The 15,924-nt window shown below is 56.1% G+C and overlaps 1 protein-coding gene across 1 annotated transcript in view; it reads left to right on the top strand.

Annotated features, from left to right (window-relative positions):
• Window positions 1-15,924, top strand: part of ESPNL (espin like) — a 38,265-nt gene that overhangs the window by 8,741 nt on the left and 13,600 nt on the right. Inside the window, 2 exon segments of the mRNA XM_014589104.2 lie at window positions 776-958; window positions 11,538-11,669. Coding sequence (XP_014444590.1) covers window positions 776-958; window positions 11,538-11,669 — 315 coding nt within the window.

Raw genomic sequence — 15,924 nt, 5'->3', positions numbered from 1 at the left:
GCGGCTCCCCCCCCCCCCCCCGCCTCCCTTCCTCTCCTTCCTCCGTCAGCCAGCGTTTGGCTGCTCCCTCATGCCGAGGGGAGAGGGGAGTGCTTTTTGTTTTCTTTTCTGAAATTTATTTTTGGTATAGGGCATGAGCGCTTCCTGGAGAGACAGAGACAGAGAGATAAAGTGAGAGGTCACTGCAGGGGCTGGCCAGGTGCGGTCTCCTCTATCCTCACGACTTTGGGCACACACACGTGACTGGCATGAGTTTCAAGCTGCCAGGTCTGAGACTCGAGCCACGGAGGGCCATGTGGGAGTCCACGGCCACGTAACCACTACACCATCTGGCCCCTCTTTCCTTTCCTTTCCTTTTAAAAACGTGTTTGCTATACTGGAGAGAGGGAACTGGGGAGTGAAAAGGCACCATACTGCAACCCCTTCCCCCATTCTCTCAGCGTTTGAGGCCAGACGCACACGCTCAGCGTGGTGACCCTAACTGCACCATGGCCATCCGGCCGCCTTAACCACCGTGCCACCAGCTGGCCCAGCCATGTTCTCATTTAATGTGACATTTGGTTTAAGTCCCCAGCCCCATCTCACCACTTCACCCCGCAGGGCTCTCAGGGCTTCCTGCAGGTGTCCCAGGGCACAGCCCAAGGCCAGCGCCTGCTTGCCCTCGGAGCTCCCCTCCCTAGGGCGCCTGCTTGCCCTCGGAGCTCCCCTCCCTAGGGGCTCACCCCACCGTCAGCCTCGGCCGTCTGGTCTGTCCCTTCTGTTCCTCTTTCCCCAGGTCACATTCACCGACATCGGCCTGACAGCAAGGGACAACGAGGGGGCCACAGTCCTCCACTTCGCAGCCCGAGGGGGCCACACGCCCATCCTAGACCGACTCCTGCTCATGGACGCCCCCATCATGAGGGACTCCTGGGGTGGGACCCCCCTGCACGACGCAGCCGAGAACGGGCAGTTGGAGGTGAGACGGGCAGGCATGGCGGGAGGCTTGTGCAGCCAGGGGCTCCGTCAGTGTGCCCTAACCCCCTCCAGCCCGCAGGGTGGTGTTAACACTGCCCTCAGATGTGCCAATGGAGGCCCAGGCAGGCTCAGTGCCCGAGGTCAAGTGCAAAACCAACGACATGCCTCCAAACTCCATGCGTGGCGTCCTCCCGTCTGCAGAAGCCCCTGCGCAGGGCCCCAGGAGGGCCCTTGGCTGCCGGACCCTCAGCCATGAGCGCCCTGTGAGCAGGCCAGGGCACGATGTCAGCCCTTTGCCAGCATCTGCATAAATCTTGGGGCTCGCGCGGCCTGTCTCTAGAAACCCAGCATAGGCAGCGTGGGTCGAATGTGTCGTTTCCATCAGAACCATGTCCCCTTGGGAATTGGAGAGAGCCCACCTCGACCTCGTCTAAGTCCATGTCTCAGGGCAAGGCATGGGTCCACACGGGGGAGGGTTGCGGAGATGAGCCGCAGGCCTGGCGGGAGAGGGTCTGCAAATATCCTGCTGCGTCAAAAGGACCTGCGAGGCGGCGACTGGATGGGTCAGGGGTGCGTGGGAAGAGAGGCCTCTGGGGTGTGGGTCTGGGCAGGGCCGAGAGCTGCCTCCCCTGCAAGCAGCTGGTGCCAAAGGAGCTCTGAGCTCAGTGCCGTGTGCCACAGCCATAAAGGGCAGGCCGGCCCGGGTCAGGGTTTGGAAGCCGCAAAGGCTTTTCCAAGTGAGACGTTCGGTGGGAGCCCGAGACCTTCAGCAGCTCAGGCAGGTGCTCGGCTCCTCCCGCCACGATAGGAAAGTAAAACTGGAGCCTCAAAGCAGAGAACTTTGCTCTTTTTAACTCATTTTATTATGGCATTTAAAGCACCGGGCGCATTTCAGGCCAGCCTCGTGGTGCAGTGGTTGAGACTGCAGAGTTAGTGGGACACGTGACAGGCCAGAGTTGGAGTCCTGCACCGGCGTGGTGGCTTGGAAAACACCGAGGGCATGTGACCAGGCGCTTGCACGCTCTCTCTGTATCGCTCTCGCTCTCTGTCTCTGTGTCTCTTTCATGTACGCTCTTACAGTTTCTGCCATTAACAGAATATGTGTGTGTCATCAGCAACTCTAGGCTAAGCTCATTTTGTCTTTTCTTTTTTTTTTTTTAAGAGGTTTTCACTATAGGGCACGTGCGCCTGCCAGAAAGACAGAGAGACAGAAAGCGAGAAATCACCCCCCCGGGTGGATGGCCACGCCGCAATCCCTTCTCCTCCATTCTCTCAGAATCTTGGGCACGCACGCACACGCACCAGGAGTAAGTTTAAGCCACCGGGTCCGAGAATCGAACCACGGTCAACTACATGGGAGTCCAGTGACGTAGCCATTACACCAATTGCTGGTCCCTAAGCTCATTTTGTCTTTACTGCCACCCCACCTTGTCATTTAGAGCAAATCAGAGATGTCACATTATCTTACCATAAGTACTTGTTTTTCTTTGTTTTGTTTTGTTTCTAGTTTTTGCTATAGGACACCTTGCCAGACAGACAGAGATGGGGGAAAGAGAAATCACCCCTAGGGGCCATGGCCACGCTGCAATCCCTTCTCCTCCAGTCTCCTCTGGGTGTGAAAGCACACACGCACACGCCGACATGATTGTCAAGCTCTGGGACTCAAACCGTGCAAATGGTCACGCAGGATCCAGTGCCTTAACCCCCGCGTCACCTGCTGTCCCACCCGGAAGTACTTTTGTAGACATTCCTAGACATGAAGACTCCTTTCCTTTTTAAATCATAACCTCAGACCGTTATTGCATCTGAAAAGCAATTCACAGTCGTTCCTTAGCAACACCTCCACCCCTGTCAGCCTGACACTTAAAGGGGCCATGGCCACGCGTGTGGTGCCCCGCCTCCCTAGGGGTGTGGTGCCTTCCCAGTTACAACCCCGATGTTACAGATTTAACCCGCAGCACTTCAGAGATACGCTTTGTCCAGGAAAGGTAGGGTAATGCTCTGCCCCCCATAGGGCACGTGTGCTCACTGGAGAGAGACCGAGAGCCAAGGAGAAAGGGAAAGTGAGCAATCGCCCCCCTGCCCCGGGAGGATGGCCACGGCCCAATCCCTTCTCCTCCACTCTCCTCCTGGAGTTTTGGTCATGCACACGCACATGCCTAGTGTGATGTTCAAGCCACCAAGTCCAGGACTTGAACTGCGGTGAGCCATGTGGGAGTCCAGCACCTTAAACATGGCGCCACCTGCTGGCCCAGGATAATGCTCGCTCCTTCCCCTGTCCTTTCATATCTTGTTCTAGAACAGTTGGAACAGTTGTAAATTTGTGAAAAAATCGAGAAAGAGCACAGATAGTTCCCATATGCTCCATGTTCTCTGTCCCCAATTGTTAATGACATCCATGACAGCCATTGGTCACAACCAACAAGCCCGAACTGACCTGCTGCTGTCAGCCACACCCACACGTCGCTTGGGTTCCCACTAGCTCGTACCTAATGTCGTTTTCTCTCCCAGAATCCCACCCAAGACCCCACGTGACCATTAATCATCAAATCTCCTTAGATTCCCCTCGACTGTGATGACTTTTTCCCCATTAAAAAAAAACTTCAGGGCCAGCATGTGGTATGGTGGCTAAGACGCTGGACTCCCACATGGCCAACCACGGTTCGAGTCTCAGACATGGTGGCTTTCTTTCTCACTTTCCCTCTCTCTCTGTCTCTCTTTGGTGAGCACACATCCCTATAGCAAATTTTAAAAATTAATAATAAATTAAATAATTTTTAAAAATAAAAACTAAAAAAACACTTCAAAACGAGACAGTTCTCTACAACCCTCTAACTCCTCCACCTCCTTACAAAGACCAAACAAAAGGACTGGGGCTGAAAAACAGCAGCACAAGGGACCAGCAGTTGGTGTAATGGCTACACCACTGGACTCCCATGTAGTCAACTGCAGTTCGAGTCCCAGACCTGGTGGCTTAAAACTCATGCTTGCGTGTGTGCATACATGCCCAAGATCCTGAGAGAATGGAGGAGAAGGGACTGTGGTGTGACCATCCCCCCTGGGAGGTGATTTCTTGCTTTCTGTTGCTCTGTCTGTCTCTGTCTTTCTGGCAAGCACATGTGCCCTATAGCAAACACCTCTCCAAAATAAATAAGTAAATAAATTTTGCTAGAGGTGCACGTGCTCACTGGAAGGAGAGGCAGAGGGGAAGTACAAAAGCACCCTCCGGGTATTTGACCACATTGCAACCCCTTGTCCATTCTCCTCTTGAGATTTTGGGCACGTATGTACATGTGCCTGGCGTGTTTTTCAAGCCACCATGTTTGCGACTTGAACTGTGCGTTGGCCATGTGGGATGCAGGCACCTTCGCCACCATGCCACTAATCGGCCCTGATTATTTTTAGTATGTGTTATGTTTCAGGGCCAGTCTCATAGCCTAGTGGTTAAGGGAGCCACATCCCACATGGCCAACTGCAGTTTAAGTCCTGGCCCCAGCAGCTTGGAAACATGCCAGGCACATGCATGTGCATATATGCCCAAAATCCTGATGCACAAATGGAGGAGAAGAGATTGTGCACACGTCACCGGAGGACACTTTCTCCCCTTCTCTCTCTCCTCTGTCTCTGAGGTGAGCACATATTCCCTCTGACAATTAAAAAACTATACAGTGTGAGTTATGTTTCAATATATCACAGTCTTCCTAATTTGAATGATATTAATTAATGATTACTTTCTTTAAATTTTTAATTATAATTTAAAACATACAAAATTTACCATCATAACTTTTTTTTTTTTTTTTTGCTATAGGGTGCATGAGCTCACCAGAGACAGAGAAAGAGAATGAGAAGGCCGGCAGGTGGCATGGTGGTTAAGGGTGCTGGACTCCCACATGGCCGACTGCAATTTGAGTCCCAGTCCCGGAGGCTTGCTTTCTCACTTTCCCTCTCTTTCTCTTTTACTCTGTCCCTCTCTGGTCAGATTTAAATAAATAAACAAACAAATAAATAAATAAAATAAGGTCAAATAAAATAATTCCTTAAATAAAAAGAGAGTGAGAAAGGGAAAGTGAGAAAAACCACCCCTGGGAGGATGGCCATGCCACAATCCCTCCTCCATTCTCTTCTTGGGATTTTGGGCACACACACATGCACCCAGCATATTTTTCAAGCCATCAGATCTGGGACTCAAGTTATGTGGTCGGCCATATGGGGCCCATCCACCATAACCTCCAGGCCATCTGCTGGCCCAGCCACCCTAAGGAAGTGTACGTTGAGCGGTGTTAAGTGTACTCACACTGTTATGCAGTAGAGCTCAGAGCTTGCTCATCTTGCAGAACTGAAACTGCAATCGCACACAGCTTCCAGTCCCTCATCCCAGACCCGGGCACCCACGCTCCCTCCTCTGTCTCTGTGTCCTTGTTACTTCAGCTGCCTCGCAGAAGTGGACCCTACAGTGGCCCCATCTTCATGACGGCCTTACTCCCCTCAGCCTATCTCCTCAAGGTCCACCCAAGTCATAGCCCATGTCAGACCCCCTTTGTGAGAGGGAATGCTATTTGCTGTCTGTATGTACCACATTGTCTTTACCCACCCACCCACTAATGGGTGTTTGGGTGCTTCTGCCTTCAGGCTATTGTGACTTCTGCTACAAGCAAGGTGTGCCAATCCCTCTTGAAGGTCCTGCTTTCAGCTCTTTTGGGTATATTTTCAGAGGGAGAATTGCTGGATTTACACTGTTTAAATGTTAAACCAACCTTGCATTCCTGGCATAAATTCAACTTGGTCATGACCTACTATTCATTTGACACGGAGCTCAATTTAATTCCTTAATGTTGTTGAGGATTCGGGCCTTTACATTCTTGAGTAAAATTGGCCTGTAAGACCCTTTTCCCATTCTGTCCTTGCGGAGTTTTGGTATCAAAGGCATGCTATGAATTACAAAGTGTTTCTTCTTTTTCTACATTTTGGGGCATCTTGGTTACATTGATGCATTCCTTCTTCAACTGTTAGGTAGAATTCACAGTGAAGCTTTCTGGACCAAGGTTTTTTTGTTTTGTTTTGTTTTTGTTTTTTGGAGAGGTTTTTGTGATAGGACTCATGCGCTCACCAGAAAGACAGAGGAAGACAGAGACAGAAAGTGAGAAATCATCCCCTGAGGGGATGGCCATGCTGCAATCCCTTCTCTTCCATTCTCCTCTCGGGCTCCTGGGCACACATGCACACACCCCCGGCGTGAGTCTAAGCCACCAGGTCCAGGACTTGAACCATGGTCGACTACATGGGAATCCAGCGACATAGCCAGTATGCCAACTGCTGGTCCTGAACCAAGATTTTTAATTACTAATTTAACAAGAACAAGTAAAGTGTTGTATATGTGTGTTGGTTTTGGTGAATTGTTTTTTTCTAGTTTTTTTTTTTTTTTTCTGAAAATGTTCTGGGTATTGATTTTATGTAAGTTGTTAAATGTGTTAGTCTAAAGTTAGTTATTTATTTTTTTAAATAATTATTTTATTTAACTTTGTTTATTTTAATTTTACCAGAGAGGGAGAGAGAGAGAGAGAGAGAAAGTGAGAAAGCAAGCCACCAGGTCCAGGACTTGAACCACGGTTGACCATATGGGAGTCCAGCGCCCTTAACCACCATGCCATCTGCCGGCCCCTAAAGTTACTTATAATAGTCTCACTATTCTTTATCACCGATAGGGCACTTAGTGATTTCCCCATTTTTTATTCCTGATATTAGTTATTTTTGACTTTCTCTTTTTATCTCAGTCAGCCTCATCGAGGTTAGTCAATGTTTAGTTCCTCAAACAACCATATTTTGACTTGTTCAAGGTCCTTCAAAAAACAGTTAATTCTGTTCAGTGTGTGTGCATTCCATTTCATTAATTTCTACATTTATTTTTTATTCTTTCCTTCTATTTCCTAAATCCTTTTTATTTATTTATTTATTTATTTATTTATTTATTTTGCTATAGGGTGCGTGCGCTCGCCAGACAGACAGAGAGAGACAGAGACAGAAAGCAAGAAATCATCCCCTGGGGGGGGATGGCCACGCCACCAACCCTTCTCCTCCATTCTCCTCTCAGGATCTTGGGCACGCACACCACACACGCCTGGCATGAGTTTAAGCCGCCAGATCTGGGACTTAAACTGCGGTGACTACGTGGGAGTCCAGCAACATAGCCATTACACTAACTGCTGGTCCCCTATTTCCTAAATTCTTGAGATGAGTGCCTACCTCCCTTTCGACCATTTTTCTTTTCTAGTATGTTTATTTAAGGCTATCTGTTTCCCTCTGAGCACTGCTTTAGCTGCACCCACAGTTCCGTCACTGCTCAGTTAAAAGCATTTCCCAGTTCCTGTTCCAATTCTTCTTTTCCCTGCAGATGACTTTTTTTTTTGAGAGAGAGATTTTTGCTATAGGACATGTGTGCTCACCAGAGAGACAGAGACAGAGAGATAGAAAGCAAGAAGTCACTTCCCAGGGAAATGACCACACTGCAATCCCTTCTCCTCCATTCTCCTCTCGGGATCTTGGACACATGCGCACACACACATGCCCAAGTGAGTTTCAAGCTGTTGGGTCTGGGACTTGAACTGCTGTTGGCTTCATAGGAGTCCAGCGACGTGACCGCTACGCCATCTGCTAGTCCCGCAGTGTGTCTCTTGATTTCCAAACATGGAGGTTTTCAAGGCATCTGCTTGTTACTGATTTCTACCCTGAGGGCCCTGAGGTCAGAAGGTGTACTGGAGAGTTCCACCCTTTGACCTTTACCAGGCCTTTATAGCCCTGCACGGGGCCAGTTTTTGTAAGCGTTTAGTGTGCTCTTGATAACATTAGAGTCTTTGGACTATTTTAGACATACCCATTTTGTCTAGGTTTGTTCATTGTGTTCCTCAAATCTATCCACAATTTTTGTCAGTTGGATCTAAAACCACTTGAGCAAGGTGTGTGAAAACCTCACTGATCCCGAATTTGCCGGTGTTCCTGGGGTCCTGTCACGATCCGTTCCACATATTCTGAAGCCCCAGGCCCGGTCCGCTGTGTCATCGGAATCAGCGTGAATGTCTGAGCTTGCTTTCCTGCGCTCTGTGCGATGTGGATCTCGAGTAGTTTGCCCCCGGCCTTCGGAACCCCTGTGTTTTCCTGGCGTCTTCGGGAGCGCATGCAGCCACGTTTCGTTTTCGCTCAGACCTGACGGTCTATCTCTCGGCACACTTAGTCCATTTCAGTCCGTGAAATTACCGACATTTAAGATGCCCTTGTACCTTGAGCTCTTTCTCTCTTCTAATTTGATTCTTTTTCTTTCCTTCTTGCCTGTATTGGTCCAGGTCCTCTAAGAAGCAGAGGCCAGGAAGGGGCCAGATGTGTGAGAGGTCCGTGGGAAACAACCGGAAAGGACTTGTGCGGGGGCTGGGGTGTCCTGTGCGGGCGGGGTCTCGGCAAGGTCTGGGGCTGGACCCAGAGGCAGCCAGAGCTCAGTGCCAGCCACGCTGCCCGCCCCCAGGTGGAGACCGGAGAGGCTCATTTCCACACTGCCACATCTTCCTTTGGGATTTTTTTGTTTCATTTTTTGTTTGTTTGTTTGTTTTGCCATAGGGCACATGTGCTTGCCGAGAGGAGGGAGAGAACAGGAAAGAAATCACCCCCAGAGGGATGGCCACACTGCAATTCCTTCTCCTCCGTGTTCCTTCAGGGTTTCGGGAATGCACGCACGTGTGCACGGTGTGTTTTTCAAGCCACTGGGTCCAGGACTCAAACCGTGCAGTTGGCCACGTGGGATCTGGTTGCCGTAACCTCCCTGCCTCCTGCTGGCTCAAACGAGCTGCTTTGAAGTGCGCAGTCTCTGGCAGTTAGCCGTCCACACTCCCACCGTACAGCCACCACTCCGCGAACGGCAGAACAGGCTCGGCATCCCGGAAGGAGCCCTCGCGCCACAAAGCAGGGCTCCCGTCCCCTCCTCGCAGCCCCTGGCAGCCCAACCGCCTTTCTGCCTGTCGCTATAGCTGTTTCCTCTTTCCCGTGGACAGAGTCCCACCGCGCGTGACCTGAGGTGTCTGGCTCTTCACGCAGAGCAGTGTGTGCCAGGACTGCCTCCTGGCGGCTGAGCCACACTCCATCGTGTGGGTAGGTCACCTCGTGGACCCACTCATCCACGGACGGAGCCCGGCTTACCTTAACCTTGGCTGCTGTGGGCAGTACTGTGAGTGCTCACGGGCGAGCTGTCATCTGAGCACCAGTTTTCAGCTGTGCAGTCTATACCCAGGAGTGGCATTGCTGGGTCATGTGACCACTCACTCACCAAGCCACTTCCCGCAGCAGCGGTGCGGATTCGCATCTCTGCCAGCGCCAGCGACACGGGGACTGCCGCTCCTCACATCTGGCCGGTGCGCACTGTCGTCTGCTCACTGATGCTGCAGCGGCCTCAGTGCCCGTGGCTGCGAGAGTGAGCTTGCAGATGGACGGACAGAGGCAAAGCTGTCAGCTTTCGCAGGGAGTCGCCGACTGCCTCTACCCAGCTGCGTGCAGCCTCTGGCCTGCGGACTGCAGGACTCCTGAGTAGCAGTCGGTGTTTTGAGCATGCAGAGCTGAGAGCTCAAAGGCAGCGAGCAAGAGACAGAGACAGCCCAGCAACGGGGCCGGGCCGGCACCCACCTCGTGTGCTTCTCTGTGGCTCCTCCTAGAACCATAGTCTGACTTCAGGCCTCCGAAGTAGTCACAATCATTCATGCATGAGTGGGTTTTTAAATGATAAATTATTCTCCTTGTTTTTTTCTTTTTTAAAACTTTAGAGTTAGGGGACCAGCAGTTGGCATAGTGGCTTTGTCTCTGGACTCCCACGTAGTCAACCGCAGTTCAAGTCCTGGACCCGGTGGCTTAAACTCACGCCGGGCGCGTGTGCGTGCGTGCCCAAGATCCCGAGAGGAGAATGGAGAAGGGATTGCGGCGTGGCCATGCTCCTGGGAGTGACTTCTCGCCCTCTGTCCCTCTGTCTCTCTCCGTCCTTCTCTATCATCTCTTTGATGTGTGTGGAAGGTGGATTTCACACTCGGGATGTTTCACATTGTCCTTGGGGAGCGGACTGGTCTGACCCGCCACTGCCCAGATTCCCAGGCTTGATCTCAGTTGGCTGTCAACACCCACCCTCTGCTCACAAATTGCAGCAGCAGTGGGCCTGTCAGGCTGCAGAAGGTCCCTTTCCTCCTCCTCGGCTGTGCCCTGCTCAGGCCGCACCGTCTGGGCCATGTCTGACCCTCTGTCCCCTTCCTCCACGTTGCTGCTGCTGTGGCATCAGCAGCTCCTTGGACCCTGTGACCTCCCTTCAGTCCAGCCCAGTCTCCCCTCCCCAGCGGCAGCCAAGCCCTGCTCTCAGGCTCTTTCTGCTCATAGCCGGAGCCCTTCTGCCTTCCCCTCCCCAGAGCCCGCGGGTGGGCCTTCTCCCAGGGACTAGCTTCAGTGGCCTGCCCCTCGACCTCCGGCCCAGCCTCCTTGCACATCTGATAAATGGGTCCCGACTCGGCCACACCAGGCCACGTGCTCAGCCCATTAGTACTTCCGAGACCTTCGACATTGTCTTGTTCTTGGCCCCAGCAGCCCTCTGGGCCAGGGGTGCCGTTACCAGGGAGGGCACTGTCACATGAGCGCTGCTGTTCACTGGCCAGCAGGTTGTACAATCAGGGTGAGGTCACACCCTGGTCCTCGGTGCCAGGCCACTGCTCATTCACCCCAAAATCAGCTGGCATACTCCTACAGGGTACACCCTACCTCACACCAAGCTCGTATTCACCCAGTGTCTGTGAGGGGAAGCCGGCTGCACCTGTTCCAGGTGAGGCACCTACGGTCCAGAAAGGAGAATGATTTCCTTTGGGGTCTCATGACTTTTTGTTCAGTTTGGTGTAACCAGGGAGGACGAGGCCCAGGTAGTCCCAGTTCAGCAAACCAAAAAGTTCGACTAACTCGAGTTCCTTTGATTTTTTATTTATTTTTTTTTTGAGTACTGCAAAGGGAGCACTGATACTTACAGAATAAATATTTTCAGAATAAGCTACAGAAATTTCCTTCCTCTCACATCTGAGTCCTTTGCAAACCCACTGTCCTCCAGCCCCCGCTCCTGCAGCCCCTCCCCTCCCTCTCTCCTAATCCCCGTGCCAGAGCCCTGAGGGTGCCAGTCAGGATTGGGGTGGGAGACGAGGTAGTGGGCTCAGGGTTGTGACCTCTGTCCAGGCCCGAGGTAGCTCTAAGGAAAGAGGGTGGGCCCTCAGGGAGTCCAGAGGCCTGGGACAGCGCGGAGACCCGGGAGTGCTGGGCATGGAGGCTTCCCTCCCATCCTGGAAGGCGCAGACTTGGGCTCACCCAGGCCAAGGCTCACTCTTCCCATGCCGCGTGGTGCTTGGAGTCGGGCAAGGACAGGGCACCGTGGGAGGAGGCTCAGAGCTCTGGGGCAGGTCTCTGGAGCCCACAGCCCAGGTGCAAGTCCCACCCCTGCCGTGAATGGCGCCGTGCAGCGGGACTGGCCGAGCTGCCTGCACAGAGGTGCTGCCGTCCCGCGGTGGGCGAGCTTGTGCCCCTCACTGCAGTGCTGCCAGACCCTGGTCTCCCACCGCGTGGACCCCGCCCTGCGGGACGAAGATGGGTACACAGCAGCAGACCTGGCGGACTACCATGGGCACCAGGACTGCGCCCGGTACCTGCGGGAGATGGCCCGCCCGGTAAGGCCTTGGGTCCCCTGTTGTCCTGGGGGTGTTGTGGGGAGTGGGCTCAGACTGGAGCCCCACTGCAGCCTCGCCAGAAAGCTCTCGCTGCACTCTCCCCTACGCCATGCTGCTAGGAGCCTGGGCCTGGGGCAGGACCAAGCCAGAACCACCAGCCAAGCAGCCAGTGCTGAGGCCAGACTGGGACAGGGGACAGGACAGGGACTGGGGCCGGTGCTACAGTGGGACTGGGGATGAGCTGTGGCTGGAACTTGGCCAAGCCACACCGTTTGCCTGGGCCACAGAAGTGAACTGTGCCTTGGGAGCCACAGTTAGGGTTCCTCTTGGGTGACGTTCGGTCAGATAGGATGACCAGGGTGGGCACCAGGCATGGTCCTTGCCGAGGTGGCCCTGCGGCAGCTGGCAAGCCTTCATGGTAGGCCTGGCTGGGGCAGAGGCTAGAGAAGCCATTGAGGCAGGCCCCGTCCTGTCCTCTCCCTTAGCATTGCCCATTGCTAAGGACAGGGAGCTTGTCTGTCCTGGCTCCCAGCAAGGAGCAGAGCTTCATGGGAGTCTGCTGACTGAACTGATGGAGGGGTGGACAGGAGACGGCCAGGGAGGGGATGGGTGGAGGAGGGAGGACGGGGTGGGGCAGAGGAGGAGGGAGGAGGAAAGACAGAGGACGGAGAAGGGAGGGCAGAGGGTGGAGGAGAGGAGGAAGGTGGGAGGAGGGAGGGCAGAGGGTGGAGGGGAGGAGGAAGGTGGGAGGAGGGCGGAGGGGGGGCAGAGGGTGGAGGGGAGGAGGAAGGTGGGGGGAGGGAGGAGGGAGGGCAGAGGAGGGAGGGGGAGGAGAAAGGTCGGAGGAGGGAGGAGGGAGGGCAGAGGAGGGAGTTGGAAGATGGAGGATGGAGGAGAGAGGACAGGATAGAGGAGGGAGGTTGGGGGAGAGAGGAGGAGGAAGGAGGAGGAAGGGCAGAGGATAGAGAAGGGTGGACAGTGGTCGGGAGGGGAGGAGGGAGGAGGGGGAGGGAGAGCAGAGGAGGGAGGAGGGAGACAGGGCCCTTGCCCCAGTGCCCTCTCCTCAGAGAGCTGGGCTCTGGGAGAGGCCTGTCCAGCAGTAGCCGTTAGGAACAGTCCCCGGGGTGGCAAGGCAACTGTCCTCCTGGGAGCCCACCCAGCTTCTCCTGCTGCCTGCCCAGTCCTCTCCTGCCAGGGCCGAGGCCTGACTCCTGGGAGAGGGGCACTGGCAGGAGGAGGGAGAGGAGGAGGAGGGAGAGCTGAGGATGGAAGAGGAAAGGGGGAGAATGGAGGAGGGGGAAAGAGGGAGGAGGAGGGAGGAGGAGGGAAGAGGTGGGAGAGCAGAGGAGGGAAGAGGGAAGAGAGGATGGAGGAGGGAAGAGGAAGGAGAAGGGAAGAGGAGGAAGGAGAGCAGAGGAGGGAGGAGGGAGAAGGAGCGAGAGCAGAGGAGGGAAGAGGAGGGAGGAGGAGAGGGGAGAAGGAGGAGCAGGAGGGAAGAGGAGGAGGAGGGGTGACCTGCGGGTGGAGAACGCCCAGGGTCAGCGCCCTGGCAGTGTGGGGCAGGGCTCCCCAAGTGCCTCCACATCCCTCCCCGCTGGCCTAGGCCCAAGGCCACTGGCGGGCGTGTCGTCCCAGCCTGCCACCTGTGCCCCCCTTATTAGCAGCACTCCTTCAGAAGGGGACTGAGCTCCCCTGGCCCCATTTCCCGTCAGGACATGGGCTCAGGCCTGTCCCTCACCCTGGGTACCCCAGAGGGGCTGCTGTGCCTCCTCTCCTGGCAGGGGTCCCTCAGAACACCCAGGACCACCTGCAGCTGAGCCCCAGCTCTCCCGGCCCTGGGCCTGCCCCGGGCCTGCCCCATAGTCCCTCTGTAGCCACCACCCACAGCCTCTTGTGGCCACAGTCTGAAACCCACAGCAGGCCTGCCGCCATCGGGGGGCTGGGGACATGCTGCGGCCTGGCCCGTCCTGGCGTGGCAGTGTCTGAACGTAGGACCCGCTGACTGGACTCCCTTGCTGACGGTTACTTCCTAAACACCCGGCCAGTTTAGTGAAAGGCTGGGTCTGGCTCCGGCGAGAAGCTACTGGGCCTGAATGGCGACCCGGCTCTTGGCACATAGGCCCAGGGTGCCTGCCACCTGGGTGCCCCCGCTCCCGCTTGCTTCTGAGGTCCTCCCCTCCCCCTGCCATTAATGGCAACCACAAGGAGGAGGTGGGGGAGCACGGGAGCAGGTCCTATGGACTCCTCAGGGCCCTGCACTCTCCCAGCCCCGCCGACCTTGGCCTGGGCCTTCCCTCTCTGAACCAGAGTGACCAGCCAGTCCCTCTGAGATACTCCGGGGAGGGGTCCTGGTGCTCCCAGGACCGGGCCCAGCACGGACACCGCCCACCTGCCCAGCTAATGCAGGTGCAGCCCTCCCCCTGGCCGCGGTGGGTGCTGTGCAGGCTCTGGAGCACATCTGGAAATGGGGTTAGGCTGGGGCCCCTGAGTCTCCCAAACAGGGGTGCCCAGGACAGCAGGGCGGCCGGTCTCTGTGCCCCGTGGAGTCATGCACACCCCAGGCCAGGCCCCCTGCCTCACTGCAGGCACCATCTCTGCTCAGCGGGAGGGCACTGTCAGCTGAGGGCCAGGCGGCTGGGGGTGGGGGCTGCTGCAATATTGATGGGAATGCGATACGCAGAGGTCACCACGCTGGCCTCCCTGCACGCCAGCCTCGGGGGAGGTGCTGAGACCCATCGTTTTCCCTTGGCGTCTCAGCCTGCAACTGCCCCAGGGGCTTGTGGGCCCCAGGGAGGTAGTGTTGGGTGAGGCTGGGCAGCTGCTGCCCAGACCTGCCCCGAGGGAGGCACCCCTTCAGCGCCCTCTTCATATCAGGCCTGGAGACCTTGGTACATCCCCTGCCCAGTGCAGGGCCTGCCCACGGCACCCTGGAAGCCTCAGGTACCCACTGTGCACGATAGAGGGTGGGGCAGGGACTCCAGGGGCTGTCGAGACAGGGCCCTTGCCCTGGTGCCCTCTCCTCAGTGAGCTGACCCCCTGGCTGGGCTCTGGGAGAGGCCTGTCCAGCAGTAGCCGTTAGGAAAGGTCCCCAGGGTGGCAAGGCAACTGTCCTCCTGGGAGCCCACCCAGCTTCTCCTGCTGCCCTGCCCAGTCCTCTCCTGCCAGGGCAGAGGCCTGACTCCTGGGAGAGAGGCACAGGCAGGCTGGGGCACCGCTAACCTCAGCACTCTCCCCGTACAAGGGGGTCAGACAGCCTCGTTTCGAGGACAAAGGAGGTGCCCACTGAGCAGCCCGCAGGGAGCTGGCCGCAGTGGGCCCATGGTATAGGCCACTCCTGCCCCCGGGTCCAGCAGGGCCCTGGGACTCCTGCATTTGAAAGATGGGGACACCACGGGAGGGCAAGGGGCTCTCCTGGGCAGCCGTCTCCGGGCGGGGGCTCCTGGCTGCGCCCGTAACTGAATCTCAGCCGCAGCTCCTGGTGTCCACGCCGGCCTCAGGCCTGATTTCTGGCCGGGTGCATTACAGGCCTGTGACCTGGCCCTCCAGGCCCTCGGCATATCATGGCTGGCGGCCCTGCGGCGCTCAAATCTCACCCAAACACAGGAGCGGCCAGCAGGCCGCTGGTCCTCGGGGCAGCACGTCCCCAGCTGGCAGGACCCCAAAGGATGGGACGGACATTGCCACGCCAAGGGGCTTGACCTACCTTCAGGCCTCGGCGTGGGAGGCAGGGCCAGACTCATTCCCGTTGCCTGGAAGGCTCCACAGTCAGACTTCTGGTCCCCGATGAGACCTGAGGTGGTCACACCAGTGGTGACAGCAGCAATGGGGACTCCATGGGGGCTCCTTAGTGAGGAGTGGAGTGGGGTTCACCTGGGGCCATAAGGGAAGGTGGTGTGCAGCCTCCCAGGCCCAGACCAACCTCCCGCCTCCTCTGTCTTCCCCACAGGGGGGCCACTGCTCCCCCAGTGAGTCCCTCACTCTGCCCGAGGTGGGGCGAGCTTTTCCCCTCCCCTGACAGCAGGCCAGCCGGGGGAAGGGATTGAAGGCACCCAGGGAGGTAGGAGGGGACGGCCACCGCTGGGTCTCACCATGTCCTAGCTGGCGGGGCTGAGGGGCAGGGGGCGAGGGCCCTCTGTCCTCCCTGGCCATGCCACCGGTCAGGGTTTGACTCGGCCCTGCTCCGAGCTCCTGTGTCAGCTAGTGAGGAGAAGACACAAGATGCTCGGAGCCGAGACCAGAGACTTGCTCACGGCTC

The sequence above is a fragment of the Tupaia chinensis genome, unplaced genomic scaffold (assembly GCF_000334495.1).
Source record: "Tupaia chinensis unplaced genomic scaffold, TupChi_1.0 Scaffold000332_1, whole genome shotgun sequence".
Taxonomy (NCBI): domain Eukaryota; kingdom Metazoa; phylum Chordata; class Mammalia; order Scandentia; family Tupaiidae; genus Tupaia; species Tupaia belangeri.
This window is presented reverse-complemented; position numbering and strand designations above follow the sequence as displayed.